The sequence below is a fragment of the Macrotis lagotis genome, chromosome 2 (genome assembly GCF_037893015.1).
Source record: "Macrotis lagotis isolate mMagLag1 chromosome 2, bilby.v1.9.chrom.fasta, whole genome shotgun sequence".
Classification (NCBI taxonomy): Eukaryota; Metazoa; Chordata; class Mammalia; order Peramelemorphia; family Peramelidae; genus Macrotis; species Macrotis lagotis.
The window spans coordinates 186327025-186345825 of record NC_133659.1 but is presented as its reverse complement, the minus strand read 5'-3'; the positions used below and the strand labels follow the sequence as shown (position 1 = coordinate 186345825).

Below are 18801 nucleotides of genomic sequence, written 5' to 3'. Positions count from 1 at the left end.
CAGCTATTGGGATAAAAACTCTCTCTTTGGGTTTTTGCAAGGCAAATGGGGTTAAGTGGCTTGCCCAAGGCCACACAGCTAGGTAATTATTAAGTGTCTGAGACCAGATTTGAACCCAGGTACTCCTGATTCCAAGGCTGGTGCTTTATCCACTACACCATCTAGCCGCCCCTAAAAACTCTCTCTTTGATAAAAACTGCTGGGAAAATTGGAAGTCAGTATGGAAGAAACTTAGATTAGACCAACACCTAACACCCTTTACCAAGATAAGATCCAAATGCATATAGGATTTAGACATAAAAACAATACTATAAGCAAATTAGAAGATCAAGGACTAGTTTACCTGTCAGATCTATGGAAAGGGAAGCAGTTTATGACTAAGGAAGAGATGGAGAATATCACTAAAAACAAACTAGATTTTGATTACATTAAATTAAAAAGCTTTTGCACAGATAAAACCACTGCAACCAAGATCAAAAGAAATGTAGTAAACTGCGAAACAATTTTTACAATTAAAGTTTCTGACAAAGGATTAATTTCTAAAATATACAGAGAACTGAGTCATATTTTTTAAAAAAAGCCATTCCCTAGTTGACAAATGGTCAAAGGATATGCAAAGGCAATTTACAGATGAGGAGATCATTGTTGGAAGGGTTGCAGGAAATCTGGGACACTATTACATTGTTGGTGGAGCTGTGAACTCATCCAAACTTTCTGGAGAGAAATTTGGAATTATGTCCAAAGGACAACAAGAATGTACATACCCTTTGATCCAGCAATACCACTACTGGGTCTACACCCTGAAGAGATGATGAAAAAGGGTAAAAATATCACTTGTACAAAAATATTCATAGCAGCCCTGTCTGTGGTGGCAAAGAATGGGAAATCAAGTAAATGTCCTTCAATTAGGGAATGGCTTAGCAAACTGTGGTATATGTATGTCATAGAACATTACTGTTCTATTAGAAACCAGAAGGGATGGGAATTCAGGGAAGCCTGGAGGGATTTGCATGAACTGATGCTGAGTGAGATGAGCAGAACCAGAAAAACACTGTACACTGTAACAGCAACATTGAGGTGATGATTAACCTTGATGGACACGCTTATTTCATCAGTGCAACAATCAGGGACAATTTGGGGCTGTCTGCAATGGAGAATACCATCTGTATCCAGATAAAGAACCATGGAGTCTGAACAAAGTTCAAGGACTATTCCCTTTAATTTATAAAAAAAAACTGATTTTATTTTATTGTCTGATCTTGTTATCTGTTATACTTTATGTTTCTTCTTTAAGGATATGATTTCTCTCTCATCACACTCAATTTGGATCAATGTACAACATGGAAACAATGTAAAGACTGACAAATTGCTTTCTGTGGGGAGTGGGGGAGGGAAGTAAGATGGGGGAAAAATTGTAAAAACTCAAAATAAATATCTTTAACTAAAAAAAAATAATGTTGGACAAATCTTAGTTTACTTCTTTTAAATGCAGATTTTTCTTGATATCTTTTGTTTTTACAACACAAAGGTAATCCTCCCTGTGTAAATCTCTCCCCTACCTTCCTTCCAGAAAGCCCTTAAAAGTTCTTTCTTGGGGTGGCTAGGTGGTGCACTGAATAAAGCACCGGCCCTGGAGTCAGGAGTACCTGGGTTCAAATCCGGTCTCAGACACTTGATAATTACCTAGCTGTGTGGCCTTGGGCCAGCCACTTAACCCCATTTGCATTGCAAAAACCTAAAAAAAAAAAAGTTCTCTCTTACAGTTTGTTCTTCAGTTGTTTTTCAGTTATGTCCTAATCTTAATAACTCCATTTGAGGTTTTCTTGGCAGAGATCCTGGAGTTGTTTGCCCTTGACTTCTCCACCTCATTTGATAGATGAGGAAACTGAGGCAAAACAGGGTTAAGTGACTTGTCCAAAGTCACACAGCTAATGAGTATCTGAGGTCAGATTTGAACTTATGAAGATGCAATTTGATTCTAAGTTCAGCTCTCTATCCATTGTATTACCTAGCTGCCACTGATATAACACTTCTCTCATATAAACATTCTTTTAAAGGAAAAAAATTTGAAAACAAAATAATATTGAAAAAGTCTGACATTACGCACAAAGTTTCATGGATCCCAATATCTGCAAAGGAGTAAGGGGGGGGGGTGTATCCTCATGCCTCTTTTTGGGAGGGGGTCAAATTTGTTCTTTAATCATTTTACAACATAAAGTTTCAATGGACTTGTGGTTATGGTTGTTTCCAGTTAATTTATACTGTTGTATAATTATGCTGTTGCATAATTTTACTGTTGTAACCAATGTGCATCTTCTTTTCTTGGCTCTGTTTACTTTACTTTGCATGAACTTTTACTTAATTGCTGTTTACATGCGTTTTTCCAGGGTTCATCCTGTTCATCATTTCTATAGTATAGTAATATTCTATTAGGTTCAAAATTAGCTTAGCCATTTCTCAATCTATGGAAATGCATTTCTAGTTTTTTGGCATGCCAAAAAGTACTGCCATCAATACTTTTTGTCAATGACCTCCTTTGCAATAGAACCTCTAGGCAAGGGTATGGACATTTTTATCACTACATGCATAATGCCAAAATGATTTCCAGAATTGTTAGATCAATTCACAGCTCCACTAACAAGTTAACACTTCTATTTTTCTACAACCTCTCCTACAATGATTATTTCATCTTTTGTTGTCTTTGTCAATTTGCTGGCAACTAAGTGAAACCACAGGGTATTGTGATGTGCATTTTTCTTTAGTATGTAATTTGGGGCATTTTTCATATGGGTTTGTTAATGATTTGCAATTTTTCTTTTAAGAATTGTATGTTCATATCTTTGGACTTTGTTTCTACTGGGGATAGCTTTTATTGAAGTCAAATATTTCTGCTAGTTTTCCACATCAAATTCTTATCAAATATATTTTATAAAATATTTTCTCCTGTCAAAGACTTCCCTTATTATTCTTAGATGAACTCATTTAACTTGTGCAAAAGCTATTCAACATCTTGTAATCAGAATTACTTTTTTTTATCTTTTGGATTTGCCTTTGTCTCTTACCTGGTTAAAAATTCATACCTTATCCATACTTGTGACAAATATATGAAATAGGTACATTAATGTAAGCATTGTTGGTGTCACTATAGAACTGTATCCAAAATATTACTAAACTGTGCATATTTTTTGACCCTACTATAGTATTACCCCAAAGAGATAAAAAAAAAAGAGGAAAAGGTCCACATATACAAAAATATTTATGGTAGCTCTTTTTATTCAGTGGCAAAGAATTGGGAACTAAGGAAGTGTATATCAATTAGGAATGGCTGAACAAATTTTAGCATATAAGTGTAACAGATATCTATTGTGCCATAAGAAATAATGAAAAGGATAGTTTCAGAGAAAATTGAGAATGAATTAAAGAAGAATTAAGCAACAGAACCAGGAGAACATTTTATACAATGACAATAACATTTTAAAAAATCATGTATCCATTTTGAATTTATTATGGAATTTGGGGTAAAATGTTGGTATAAACCTAATTTTTGCCACATCACTCTCCTGCTTTCTTAGTAGTTCTTGTCAAATTGGGAATTCTTTCCTAGATAATTTACATTTTTAGGTTTATCAAACTCTGAATGACTTGAGTTAAATTATTTCTGATTCTTCCTTGTCTAGTCTATTTCACTGATATATTACAAAAGATACTTTTCCAATAATGTTATGGGTTGGACAAGATTATGTGAGAATTTGAGGCCATGTGGTAAGCAGGAAAAGGAAGGAGGAAGAACCTAGTCATTCTGTCCATAGATTTTACAGACTAAGACTGGTTTCTTCTCATCAGAACCAGATCATTTTGGGACAGAGTATTTTTTTAAAATCTTAAATTAAGGTGAAGTCATCTTAAGTATTTCAAGAAATTGTTTCACAGAGTCCTCCTGATGGCAGCAAAAGAGAGTAAATTGTATTTTAAAGAACACTGACATGGATACTAAGTGATGCTTGTCATCTCCACCCAGAAAGAGCTCATATCTTAGGCTCTGGTCAGTATAAGTACTAAGGGAGTTATAATAAGGATAACTGATCTTTTCTGAAACAACTTCTGCTAGAAAATACAATGTAATCAACTTTCCCTTATAAAGCAATATGGACAATTTTCTTTTCTTTTTTTTTAAAGGTTTTTTTTTTGCAAGGCAAATGGGATTAAGTGGCTTGCCCAAGGCCACATGGCTAGGTAATTAAGTGTCTGAGACCGGATTTGAACCCAGGTACTCCTGACTCCAGGGCCAGTGCTTTATCCACTGCACCACCTAGCCACCCCAACAATTTTCAAATAGCAATACTACCTATCAGCCCACAAACTCCTTGAATAACAACTCTGGAATGAAGTGAAAAAATCATAATATTTTGAAAAACCTTAAAGGTAATCGAAAAGCAAGCACTGTGAGCTTCTTTTTCAGAGAGGAAGGAAATCATGATGTAATTTTTTTTAGCTTGTAGGGGCTTTGCTGGCCTCACCCTCTCCTAGGGTTTAAAAGGAACTAGAAGGAACTAAAGAGTAAAGAACATGACAAATAACGTTAGACTAAAACTAGGCTTGGGTAAACTTATTTTTCCCTTCTTTTTTATCCTAGGGAATGGCACTCTGAAAAGGGGAGGAGAGAAGTAAATTGAGAAAAATAAGTAATGTCAAAGAAAATGATAATAATAAAATACATTTTTTAATAAGAAGGAACACAAAATTTATCTCCAACTTCAGGATTCATTAAGAAGACTGCATTTGGGGCAGCTAGATGGCACAGTGGATGGAGCATCAGCCCTGGAGTCAGAAGGACCCGAGTTCAAATCCCAGCCTCAGATATTTAATAATTACCTAGTCGTGTGACCTTGGGTAAATCACTTAATCCCATTGCCTTAAATAAATAAAATAATTTAAAAAAATACTGCATTCCATAACTGGGAAACATTCAATGAAATAAAAATAATTAAAAAAAAGAATACTATTATTGTTCTAATTCCAGTAGGGGTCTTTCCTCAAAAAAAGAATCAAGACATCAGTCTGAAGACATTAAGGCATGGACATAAGAAAATACTCACAGGTTCTGCAAAAGCATTGTCCCAGAGAACAGTAGCTGTGGCATTGTTATCTTGGCTACCATGAACTATCACCACCACAGGGAGGGAGAGGGTCTAGATGAAACAAACAAGAAATGTCAGATTCCACAACCATTACATTCTTTCCTTCCTTTTTAAAAAGATATGTAAATATTTTATTTGTTTTTCCAATTATGTACAATGGTAGTTTTTAACCAATCTTTTTTTTTGCAATGTCTTAAGTTTTACATTTTTCTGCCTCCCTCCCTTCCCTCCCCATCCCCCAACAGAAAGCAATCTGATATAGGCTTTACATTTGTAGCCAGGCTTTAAAACACAGATCAAAACTGAATGTGTTGTGAGAGAAGAATCAGATCCAAAAGGGAGAAAGAAAACAAAGATAACAAAATTATGGAATACATAAGACAACATTTAAAAATTGAAGATGGGGGAAGTTAGGTGGTGCAATGGATAGAGTACAGGCCCCTGGAATCAGGAGGATCTGAGTTCAAATCCAGATGCAGACACTTAATAATTGCCTGGCTATGTGACCTTGTGCAAGTCACTTAATCCCACTGCCTTAAATAATTTTTTAAAAGCTTTTAAAAAATTGAAGATAATAAGCCTTGGTCTTCTTTTAAACTTCATAGTTCCTCCTCTTAGTATTTTTTATCACAAGTGCATTGAAATTGTCTTAGATTATTTTATTGCTGAAATGAACAAGTCCTGCATAGTTGATTATCACCTTATATTATTGTTAATATTTATAATGTTGCCCTGGTTTTGTTCATCTCACTCAGCATCAATTGATGCAAGTCTTTCCAGGCTTTTTTGAAATCACATCCCTCATGATTTCTCATAGAATAATAATAGTGTTCCATCACATCCATATACAATTTATTCAGTCATTCTTCAATTGATGGGCATCCCCTCTATTTCCAATTATTTGCCACGACAAAAGTCTCCCTCCTTTTCTTACTAACAAATCTCAACACCCTTGGCTCTAAGCAACTGTGATCCTTGAACACAGCATTTGGATTATTCTAGGGAAAAAAACTATGATTTTACTTAGCTCTGACATAAACATGAGGGGCTCCAGGAATTTAGAAGCTGCCCCAAAATACCGAGTTGTTTAGAGTTTTACAAACAAACACTAAAAATCCCTGGGACAAGTACTCAAATTCACACTTTAAGCTGCCTGGGAAATTTTTCATGATACATCTATTGTTTTTGTTTCAATCTACTTATGGCATCTTGTTGCTCACCTAGTTACTATCTCCTGAATGACCTCAGGCTTTTATCCCTGAGATAACCTTACCACACTCTATAGTAAAAGGAAGGGGATGACTAAAGTACTTCAGAAAAGACAATTGCTCTATATTCAGAAGTGATTAAGCCAACAGGATTGGTAGAGAGATTTTTTTACCTTGACCTGAAAAACCAGTTCATTCCCACCAACACTGAACTGCGACTCAAAGAGGATTGTAAATTTCTCTTCTGTTACTGATTCTGCACCACGACGGTCAGACCTCTTAATACGTTTTAGTGACTGTGAAAGGAAGAAATGAGATGACAACTCAATCCAAGATTTTAATAAATTGGGTGATTTCATCCCTCCAGCCCTCCTCTCCTCACCATATTCCTGAAGTGTGCGCTGAGGGTGCCAGTTGCCTGGTGATATTCCATCACACAGCAATTGTTCAATATCTCACCACTGTAATCACTGCAAACAAGATCCCCCACAACAAACCAGTTTCAAGGACCCACAAGCTTCAGGGTCAAAGCACAAGTTTTGAAATTAAACTAGGGCAGTGATAAAGACCTATCACACTCGAGACAGAAAAGTAGGCTGAAGCAGAGATTAACTCTAAATGAACAATTACACAGGAAGAGGGGAATAGGCTAAAGGAATGGGATAAGAAAGTAATTGCACCTTAACAGATGTCTCTTTCCTCTATTTGGGAGAACAGAAGAGAGGCAAGGTATCAGAGAAGGGATGACTAATAATCAGATCTCTCTCTAGGAGAGAAGATCTTTTCTTTTTTAAAGCCCAAGGACCCCAGGGGAAGCAGCAGATAGGAAGGAAAGGAATCCATCATTACTTTCGCGTGTTCTCGTTCTTCAGCAAAGACTTGGCCTGCTGCTCACTGATGATGGTGGCTTTCACTTGAGGAGGGTTCATGTGCACATTCAACTTTCCACCCACCAGGAGACGCACTGTGGCTGCAAACTTGGTCTGTGTTTTCAGGACCTGAGGGGGCTGCTTCTCAATGATGAAAGTGCTGGAAGGAAGAGAAATAATCAGATATCTAGGATGCTGCTCACACCCCTTCTCATGAGGCAGTTTTCCCCCAGTCTGAAGTAGCAAAAAGAGAATGCTTCTAATGGTTTGGAGATCAATCAGCAAGGTGTGCTAAGGATGACCTTGGGTCCTTTCAACTTCTAGGGATGGGTAGATCTCCTCTAAGAAGCTGCAAAAACTCTACTCTTATCCAAAAGAATACTGAGTTAGAAGATAGCAAGTAGGAGAAGGGACCTAAGATAGAAGGCCAAAAGGAGTTAGAGATTATTGGATTGGGGAAGAAGTGAAGGGGTGTCTGTGCTTTGGGAGGTATCTCAATTTCTCTCCAGGACACTGTCTGTTGGGAGTGAGAATCAGGAAAGCTCAGGCCAAACAGCCTGTGAAGAAGAGTCCAAAAGAAAGGACAGTATGCAACAGGAGAGCCAGATGTTACCAGCTCAGTGATTCATAGAACTTTCCATTGCTCTCCAACGCTGGAGCTGGCTCAAGATGAAGTCACCTGGTCACCAATGCTGAGATGATATCTGTGATGGTGGCATTGAGCTCAGTCAGCATCTCCTCCACAGGTCCAGGAATGGGCAACTGTTGACAAAGATGTTCAGCCCTCCTGATCTGCTGCCGGTTCTGCCAGATGATCTCTGCCAACTTCTCACACCTGGGCGGGGAGAGCCACAGGGTAACACAAGAGAATGGAGTAAATTATCCAAGATTTAGGCTGACCCAATACTGACCTAGGGAATGATATCCCATGCTAGATAGGAACTTTCTCTCCAATCAAGGAAAACAAGGAACCACAGTAGAGGATTAGGTTGGGAGGGGTGGTGCTTGGCTTCAGTTACCTTCTCTAACCATTCAGTCTGGAAAACTGGCACTGAGGACAAAAATCCAAGGCCAAAAGCCTTATCCTCAAAGCCCCATACAGACCCAAGTAACCTCCCTCACATACCAAGATTGAAGGACATCCAGGCTGCCCTCTGGGGGCCCTCCATTCCCAGCCAGTTGCTGCCTTCTCTTCCATTGGATCAGCTCATCATCCAGAATAATAGTTTGCTGCTTCCTGAGCAGCTGGAGGGTTTTTTGGTGTTTCTCTGCCAGCTCCTGCAAAGACCAATGGATCAGAGCTGGGAGGCATCTTAACATATCTTCTGCTCCAGCCCCCTCATATGACTAGTGAGCAATGAAGTCCATAGAGGTCCAGCTCCAATCCCCAGAAGAAGTAGTAGTAAGTGATAGTGCTGGGGAATAGAACCCAGGGTTCTGACTCCAAGGCCAGGACCCTTGGATGGCTCAGAGTACAGCTTTCTCTCTTCCATTTAACAAAGAAGAAGATGATGGGGAAGGTCTTTTCTCACATGGCTTCCTTGCTTCTCTTGCCTCAGCTTCCCTGCTCCTGATTCCCCTTGTAGCTTCCCTGCTTGGTTCTTTGGCTCAACTTCCCCAAAAGAGAGCAGGACACTGCTGTCCATCAAAGGACACCCACCACCCTTCACCCCCTTATCAATTCTGCCCAGGACAGAGAAGAAAGGAAGGTGCTCACCACACGGTACTGTTGGAGAGTCTGAGCCTCACGCTGCAGCCAGGCCTCCAGAGACACCTGCTTCTGTTGAAGTGCTGTTTCCCTTGTCAAGCGTTCCTGGGGACTCAACTGTGACAGCTGGGAAAACTGAGCTATGGGGGAAAGGAACAAACCAGGACACTCTCCTTTAGATTTCACACAGGAAGCCTGGGGACTCAGGCATCTTGTGATCAGGAATGGGGGATACCCCCCTCCAAAATGAGAGAGAAAGAGAGAGAGAGAGAGAGAGAGAGAGAGAGAGAGAGAGAGAGGGAGGGAGGGAGGGAGGGAGGGGGGAGAGAGAGAGAGAGAGAGAGAGAGAGAGAGAGAGAGAGAGAGAGAGAGACCTCTCTGAGCAACCGCCTCTTCTGCTTTCAGTCTCCTCTCCAACAGTGCTTCTAGTTGAAGAAGGCCTCATCCTTTCCCCTCAAATACAACAATGGACAAGCAGGGTCCATTTCCTACTTCACATCCCCTCTAATCTACCTGGCTTCTCCCAGATGAGGAATGTGATGAGGGAGGCTGCACAGGGGGGTGTGTGTGTGTCCCAAGAGTAAGAAGAGAGGCACCAGAATCCCATGATCCAACAGAAGCTACCAAGTGAGGGGAAGCTGTTTGATCTCAACCCAACCTCTCACAAAGAGAGGGTGCTCATGTCCCAGCTGCTAGCAACTGTGCTCCCAGCCCAGGCACTTGAGGTTGGTCTTTCTGATAACATGCCTGTCTGGCTATCCTGGGACAAAGCCAGGCTCCAGCCTAAGAGACCAGGAGAGGGAGCTCCTGGAGCTCCACACTTGCTTTCTTCCAAGGTGAGCCTTAGCCTGGTTCTGCTCCAAAGGTTCCCACATCCTAGGCACAAGGTAGACACTATCCCCCTGACCCAAGGAAGGGCTGTTCAGTTGCCAGCTCTGAGCTCCAGACATTTCCTGGAAACCCTTTCAAAGCCAGCCTTCCCATGATCTGTCAAATACAACTAATTCCCACCATCCCTGGTTGGGCAGACCTTGATATTTTTATGTCCCATGCAACATTCACTTGTGTTTCCTCTAAGGGGATGAGGTGCTCTGAGTTTGTGGGCATTTTAAAAACATCTATTGTGATCACAGCAGTAGCTGGTATTGTACTTAGACTGGGAGCTGTCTGAGAATGTGAGCTGCTTCCCCATTAGACTAGGAGCTGGGTGAGGATAGATCAAGTCTCTCCCTTCCTTCTTCTTTGGTGTCTTTGCCACTGTGTTCTGTGTTTATCAGTGATGGGCTTTTTGGCAGCTCTAGTCCAAGGCCAATGCCCCAACTAAAAGCCCCATTTTTCTTTCCAGTTCTTAGCTCTCTTGGTGGTTCCTGGTCCCACCATCAACCATAACCCTGACTCTAGCCACACTGGTCTCACCTTGGTTTCTGAGGCTCTCCTGGTACTGGATGATGAAATACTCCTGGGTCTGCTGTAGCTTCTTCAGTTCATTCTCTGTGTCCTGAGTGACCAGGCGAAGCTCCTCAAATGTCTGGTTGATCTGTAGGTGTTTCTGGGACATAGCATCAGCCAGGTTTCCAACTGGAGAACTACACTGCACACAGTGGGAGACAAGGGGAGAGGCAGCAGGGTCACAAGGCCACAGAGGCCTGAGGCTTTGGATAAAGCCAGTGGCTCTCTGTGGTACACTCCACAGTCTCCAAACCTTTACCACAAGGACAAGACAATTACCATTCAGACAAAAGAAAGGAAAAGACTCAGCTAGGAAACTAGGAGACTCTTGTAGGGCATAATTCTGGAAAAAAAAAAGGGAATTTTGGTTTGTTTCTAGCCTAGTCTCATCTGAGGAAATCCTCAATGGACTTCCAAGGGGGCATAAGAAGAGGGATTATTCCAGAGCATCATTTTCACTAACAATGAGGACTCCTCTTTCTGGACAGTGCAGACAGACCCAACTTGGTTGAATCACTCAGCTCTTTCTCTCCTGCTATGGAATAGAATGTTACAGACATCTAGATGGCGGTCTCTCAAAGAGATTTCAACTCCCCCTTTCCCCACACACCCATTGACTTAACAAGGCCAATGTCACCAGGTTTCCGTAGTACCTACCATTCAGTGATTTATTTCCATGAAGACATTCTGCTCTGTCTCAACCAGTTTAATCTTCCAGCCCACTTCTAAATGATATGACTCTCAGAGGAAGAGGATTTGTCCTCAAATTCTCAAAAAAACAGCACCATCCTCATCTCTCATAGAGAACAATTCATAATCAAAACCTAATTCTTACTCCCACTAGATCAGTTCTGTTCAGGACCAGAGTTTCTCCCAGAGGAGGCATGTGATGAGGGAAGGACTGGGAGCAGTGGGGATGTAACAGTTTTTTGTACCATCAGGTGTAATTGTATATCAGTTAGCTTTGCTTAAATTGTCTTTTTTTTTCTTTCCCTATTAGAGTGTGAGTTTCACAAGAACAAGAAGTATGGAGTATTTTTCTTTTTTTTTGAAAGGACCTAGAACACAGTAATTGATTAATAAATGCTTGCTGACTGACATTTCTCCTTTCTTCCAGGGGATGATCTACAGTTTAGGGGAAAGCTGGAGAAGGATATATTTAGAAATGAAGGTAACACAAAACCAAATGATATCAACAAAAATTTTAAATGTTTTCAAAAGGCCTAGCTCAGAACCAGTAACATTTTCTAGCATCTTCGACTACCACCCAATTCATCAAAACCTAAGCCTCAGCATTTCTCATTCTCCTTGAACTGTGTTCATTTACCTGTTTGTGATATTTTATCATAAAATCAAATAATTTGATATATGAGTGTCTCACATCTCCTATAGGCTAGTAAATTACTTGGGGCCATAAACCATCTTTCCTATTACTTTTGTGCCCCATTTAGCCCTTGGAATAGTTTTCTGTGCATAAGAGAAATTCACTCAGTGTGAAGAAAGAATCCGATGAGAGAGGAAGCTCTTACAAAGCTCTCTGGGACACTTACATTGGTAGCTTCTCGGACTAGCCTCTGTTCATTGTATAGTATGTGCCGGATGCATCGGACCAGTTCCATAGGGCAGCGGTCATAGGTGCTCTGAAAGAATCAAACAGTAAATACCAAGTAGATCTTGTCTAAGTTATAGAATCTATTACTCTCTGAGGAATCTAAGTTTTAATTAGTGAAAAGCATCCTCACACCTCTGATCTTGTGTTTTGAAAAGAACTCATCATGGAAGCATTTTTAACAATGCAACTACATAAGTAAACAAATATGTATCTTGATCAGTAGATGACAATCTAGGATACAGAGTAAGTTACAAAAATATATATCCTTTTCTAAAAAGAGTAAACATCAACAAAAACAGAGTCCATTTACAATTGATACCCCTCCTTAGATATGCCACAAAGAAACAATGGACTGAAGAAACAAATTTAATTTTTTTTGGAATGAGAGTTCTAAAAGAAGTAGCAGATTTCCTGGGAAGGAAGGAGTAGCTGTACTCAGATTTCATATTCACCTGAAGCTGAGTTGCATAATGCCCTAGCTTGATCTTCAGTAAAAACCCATCTTCCCCAACTTGGTGCTCAGCTTTCTTCTGCAGCTCCTGGATCAGACCCTCCAGGAGCTGAGTAGCTTTAATGTTCTCCTGTGGATTATCAAGATCTATTGAGTCCCTGGAGGGAAAAAAATTACACACACATGTATATATACATGCACTCCTCATGTGCTTTTTAATGTGCAACCTCAGTGCATGGCAAGATATCATTAAAAATAAACAAACTACCTCTTTGTGCCCAATTAGAAAATTTTCAGGAATCTGCTCCATGTAAATCAACTAGATGCTTCTATTCATCTAATCCTCATTCACTGATTACCTTGGCTGGACTGTATAGTCTAGTTTCTTTCCTTTTATAAAGTACTGTCCCTTGTCCTTTCTCCCACAGGTCTGCTCTGGGGTGCTTGTGCTATCTGCTCCTGGAAACAAAGGGAGAAGGAGCATTTCCATGTACTTTATGGGCAATAAGGGTTCTAGAACTTTGACATATACGTGGTCTTCTCAGTTTTCACTAAACACAACAATACCCCCGTCTGAATTTAGACTCTTCCAGAGTCTAAATAGAGGACTGCCTTCAGGCAATCTTACATATCCCTCCTCTCATAGTGATTTATTTCTCTGTCAGAACCAAGGATCAGACATTATGTTTCTTAAGAAGAGACTTGGAAGTAACAGCAACATAAATACAGTAACTGGTCAATTTCTCTGTATTATTTGCCTTAAATACTGAAAATGAATGATCTAGAAAGAAGATACCCATAGTGTTTGTGAAAGGTAGCCACTTAAAGCATGGGTTATAAACCTGGGCAGTGTTAATATTCCAGTAATGGAGAATGAGGTTCAGTTCACATGCCATCTCCAATAGGAGATCTACTTCTAATCCCTTCCTCCCTAGAAATTATTTGTCTATTTGCTTATATGTATATGATAATGAAACTCCTCCTTTTCTGGGTGTTCACAGTAGGTGAATGCTGAATGAATGACTAAGCTACTTTAAAAGCATGGGATCTTAGAACTGGATTTCGTTTGTTTATTTTGGGAACTCCAAACAATTGCTTCTAGACAGTACTAAAATTGCTAACTCCATTCACAGAGGGAATCAAACAGCTGTCAGATTGAAATAACTCTCAGTCACTACTGACCTGGATTGGATCCAAACAAGTGACCTAGTACTAAAAAGACTTTATATTTCATTGCCCATCCCTGAAGCCAATGCATCTGTTTTCAAATGTAGGCACATACAGAGGTATTCAAAGACTTTAGTTGTTTACTCTATCAAATAATATGCCAAAGTCAACACTGGGAAAAAAGAGGAAGGAAAGACAAATTTTTAAAATGTGAATAAGATGCACTAAATAAAAGTGAAGGAAAGGTATCAAGAATAACCCTACACCACTAATGTTGAATTTGGCAGAATTTTCCTGCTTGAGGCTCTCCTTACTCTTGAGATATTTTCAAATTTTAAATAAAACTCGAAGTCAAATTTGCCTCAATTCAGAACTAAGTTATTAACCTATTTTAATGATGTGAACAGTCTTACTTTGTCCTGCTTAAACCTGAATTTAAGATTTTCCTGTTAAAGTCCTTATAATGATATAATCACTCAAACAATGTAAGACTAGGGGTATATATGAATCTAAAAACAATTCTTTAGTATTCATTTAAGTTATTATAAAACTGCTTGGTGGAGTTTTAAAATTTTGAATAGAAACTTGCTATTGTCTCTTTGCCTTCTCTTAATAACCTTCCACAAAAAAATGGAACATCCTATCCCTAAAAAAAAAAGCACCTAAGTGAATAAATATCAGGAGTGATAGTAAGCAAAGTACATTTGACATGTTAGATTTTATTAATCCAATAGCTGATTTCATGCCTAAGGCATTTTAAAACTACAAAGAAACTCTAATCATTTTTGGAATTTCCCAATGTCACTTTTATAAATGGAAATTCATCTAGTGGCACAATCAGTGAAAAGCAACTAATCCTATGTATACATTAGCAAAGAGAATGGTTCTTTCCCAGGTCTGTCATACAGAAGAGGCCTGAGGCACCTACGCTAATATGGCAACCACAATGAATTGTCCTTTAAAACCTTGAAAAACATTTCAATGCATTGATGTTTTTATGTCTGAAATACTTAATTTTAAGGCTGACAGAAATTGACACTGATAGCCAGGGTTTTGACAAAGACATCACCAAGGAGAGAACAGATTACATTTTGTAGCAATTTCTGTTGGATACAATTTTGTGAATTTTATCCATCCCTTTAAGCCTTAAAGTTTGAGGACAAAACCCATATTCTCTTTTTTCTAATATGGTGACTAGAGCACTCACACACAATGTTTCGCACCCTTTGGGAGCTCACAGCATAACTTGATGGTTCATATTTATTAGCAATAACATTCTAACAGACAGCTAGGAGGTTACCAGTCCTAGAGTTAAGAGGACTGAGTTCCATTCTGGCCTCAGATACTATTGTAAGTTTCAATCAGGTCTCAGACAATTAGTAGCTATATGACCTTGGGCAAGTCTCTTAGTCTTGTTTGCCTCAGTTTCTCATCTGCAAAATGAGTTGAAGGCAAACCACTCTAGTATCTTTTCCAAGAAAACTCCAAATGGGCTCATGGAGAATCAGATCAAGACTGAAAAGTCTCAGTAAAAAAAAAATAAATTTCCAATTCTGGAAGAAAAATTCCCAAAGCTCCAATCTCTCTCTCTCTCTCTCTCTCTCTCTCTCTCTTCCCCCCAAAATTTTAAAGTCTAAATTAGCTTTCTACCATTCTTATTAAGCAAAGATCAAATTTCTAGATCCCCAAATTACTGAGCAATAAGAAAAACTAGTTTACATACCAAGCTTGGCTCTCAATCCACTGAGATAAGTAATGCCGCACCTCGATGGGAAAGTGCTGGCCATATAATGCTTGCATCTGGTGGAGGGCATCTCCCTGGAGCTGCTGTGCTTGGATCCACACAGCCATTGTTCACAATCTGCTAAATAAACCAACCAAGTTTTGTTGCTGTTTGTAAAAATTGTTAAAAGAATTCGCACTGTAGGAAAAACTGTAAAGCAATCAAGGTTATGACCTCTCCTAATGGTCTAGTGATCAGATTTTACAGATTTCAACATTAAGTGTGACTTTTATCAGACTTTGATACTAATGTCACTTAAAGTGGTCATATAAGTAGCTGCCTGACAAGGTTGATGCAGCTGTTGTCTAGTAAATCCCAAGAACAAAAGTACCATTACTGTAGAACATAGAACAATTTTTAAAATCTACTATTTAATAGCTACTCTTTCAGTTCCTCCTCCCACTGCCAAAATAAAGTGATAATTTAACATTATACAGGAAAATAATAAAAATGGTAGGGATGTGAGATCCTTTGATTTTAGAGAATGTAATAAAGAATTATTTTAAAGCAAACTCATAAAAGCAAGGTGAAAATGCCTCATGCCTAATGTTTAACAAAATATTATATAGCTTGTTAATCTTCACCATACAGTAACATATGGGACTCTGCATTCGAAAAGCAGACATTTGAGGAAAATGTTCCAAGATTCAACTTCAAGGTCTACTGCCATGACATTTCTGAAGCAATGCTCAGCTACATTACGACACTTTAAAAACTACTATCATTATCAGCACATTCCAATTAAAATCAGGGAGGACATGTTTGATCCACATAATGGATCAAAATAGAACAGATTTAATTTTATTCTTTAAGATGGTTTCAATTTTATATGTTTTACTTGATTGCACATATATAATTCTATATCAAATAGCTTATTGCCTCCAGGAAAGGGAAGAGAGTGAGGAAGAGAATTTGGAACTCAAAATTTAAAAAAAAAGGATGTTAAAAACTGGTTTTACATGTAATTGGGGAAAATATTTTTAAAAAATAAAAAAATTCTCAATTTTAAAAAATGTGTTACTTTACCAAAAAATTAGAATGAGTTACTTATTTGCCTAGGTTGCCATCCATACCTTCTATCTCATAACCACCAGAAAATCTACATCTCAATCATCATCATAAATTGGATTAGACCAGAACTTAGAGAGCAAAGCTCCACATCACTTTCCTTCACAAAAGATCAAATGGAAAATCACAACAACCCCAAATAATGAAATTTTACATAAGTAGGGCTATTTGTTTTAGAATCCACCCAAGGGGATTTAGTTATCAAAGAGTAAAAAGAACTCTAAGTGATTAGTTACATCTAAGATAGGAAATATTTGCTATAGTTTCTTAAATAGTACAGATACTACACCCAACAAACTTTACTTTCCTAAAGTTGTAGTTATCTGATCACATAACACTGAGCTATTTATGGGACAGGTCAGTTAGCCAACAGTGAGAAGTAGGTTGGATGCCAGCATCTATTTTGGGGTTGTGCAATGTTGCAGAGCAACATTTGAGTCGTACACTTTATTTGGTGCTTTTTAATTGAGATCACAATAAAATTGCCTACAGAGTAGGTGCAATATTTTTAGTGGGTATAAGAACTAAACCAGAGGAAAAAGAATCTTCCAGAAGGAGTGCACTTAACTCAGTTTATTATTCAACCATACATCAATAAAACACTTTATTGAATGTCATGGTTTTGGATCAAGATATCTTACATCTTGGATTTGGGAAGCTCAAAACACATTTGAAAATGATAGAGGATCACATAATTTTGGAGGTAAAAGGGACTTCAGAGTCCATCAAGTCAAACCAACCTGAAATGGGATTTCCTGTACAACAGATCCACTCCAAGTTTTCATTCAGTCTTTGTTGTTGTTGTTTTATTGTTTATTGTAGAAGAAAAATATCTTGGGATTTAAAAAAAATGTACTATAAATAACCAGTGAAGAAAATAACACACATCTAGAAAATAAAGAGATAACTATTACAGAAAAGAAACTCATGAAATCATTACCTCAAAGAATCCCTTAGGATCTTTCTCATAAACTGAGATTTTCATTCACCTAGCAATATTTAGATAGTTAATTTGAAAAATACTAGATCAAAAATTGATAGAAATTCTTAAAAATGAAATCGATTGACAAATAAGGAAATTACATTTAAGTTCAATGAAAGAAAAGTTCATTCAGTCTTTGCTTAAAAATTTCAAGTGAAGGAAAGCTCACTATCTCCAGGGGGAGTCCATTTGTGGATAGCCTTAATTGTTAAGATGTTTTCCCTTACCTCAAAATTAACTTTATTTCTTTGTAATGACCATACATTATTCTTCTTCATGCCATACTCTAGTCCCAAAGAGAACAAGTCTAATTAACTTCCAAATGATAGGTTCTTCAAAAACTTTAAGACAGCTATCATATGTTCCCTGTTTATTTTTATTTCCTAGGCTAAAAGTCCCAAATCCCTCTTTTGATCTTTTATAGAATGAATTTGAACACTGTCACCATTCTGATTGCCCTTCTCTAGATAATCTATAATTTATCAATGTTCCTAAAATGTTGTACCAAACCTGAACACAACACTCCATATGAAGACTGACAAGAGCAGAGAACAGCAATAGTTCCATCCTTTCTTTGTACTTCCTCTTTTCCTACATTTCCAGATACCATGGCTCTCAATGCAGTTCAAGATTGCATTAGCTTTAATGGATAAATTACTGGCTTATATTCACATTGCAGTTCACTAAAATTCCCAAAGCTTTTTTTCAAATGAAGTGCTGTCTAGCCATAACTTATAAGTTTTTGAATAAAAATGTGAATCTTTACATTTATCCCTATTAAATGTTATATTATTTGATTTGGCCAATTTTTCTAACTAGCCTGTGATAGTATTTTTGAATTCTGATTTTGTCATCCAAGTGTATTAAATATTCCTCACAAATCTGTCATCTACAAATTTGCTAAGTGTCCCACATTTGCTTCTCCAAATTCTTAATAAAAAGATTAAAGTTAGTAGAGCAAAATGGGCAGTCAGGTGGATAAAAGCACAAGCCCTGGTGTCAAGGGGACCGGAGTTCAAATGTGGCCTCAGACACTAGATATGTGACCCTGGGCAAAACACCTAACCTTGATTGTCTTCCCTTCCCCCTCATTCCTCATCTCACTGCCAAAAAAAGTAGAGCAAGTTTAGAGCTTGGAAAATCCAATGGAGATTTCTTTCCATGTTGACATTAAACATTAATGACTATTCTTTGGATCAGATTTAAATTATTCTAGGTATATAACAGTATACTTAATTGTACTATCATCTCTCCCATACTTCTCCATCTTCTCTACAAGTATAGTATAAGATAGTCTGTCAAACGCATTGTTAAAATCTGGGTAAAGTGTATCTATAACATCTTCCTGATCTACCAGTTTAGTAAC

General features: G+C 38.2%; 1 protein-coding gene across 10 annotated transcripts in view; it reads right to left on the bottom strand.

Moving 5' to 3' along the window:
- Positions 1-18801, bottom strand: part of LOC141513741 (signal transducer and activator of transcription 5B) — a 67156-nt gene that overhangs the window by 9457 nt on the left and 38898 nt on the right. For 2 of the 10 annotated variants that reach the window (XM_074223867.1, XM_074223865.1), the window contains exons 2-14: positions 17194-17286; positions 15326-15466; positions 12795-12894; positions 12437-12593; positions 11923-12012; positions 10340-10514; positions 8933-9063; positions 8342-8493; positions 7895-8050; positions 7196-7375; positions 6729-6816; positions 6520-6642; positions 5097-5189 (exon numbers count right to left, since the gene is read on the bottom strand). In XM_074223867.1, coding sequence (XP_074079968.1) covers positions 5097-5189; positions 6520-6642; positions 6729-6816; positions 7196-7375; positions 7895-8050; positions 8342-8493; positions 8933-9063; positions 10340-10514; positions 11923-12012; positions 12437-12593; positions 12795-12894; positions 15326-15416 — 1536 coding nt within the window. In that variant the 5' untranslated portion in view covers positions 15417-15466; positions 17194-17286. Of the gene's footprint in view, positions 1-5096; positions 5190-6519; positions 6643-6728; positions 6817-7195; positions 7376-7894; positions 8051-8341; positions 8494-8932; positions 9064-10339; positions 10515-11922; positions 12013-12436; positions 12594-12794; positions 12895-15325; positions 15467-17193; positions 17287-18801 lie in introns of those variants that run through there. The other 8 variants (XM_074223866.1, XM_074223868.1, XM_074223869.1 and 5 more) reach the window with 8 other exon arrangements.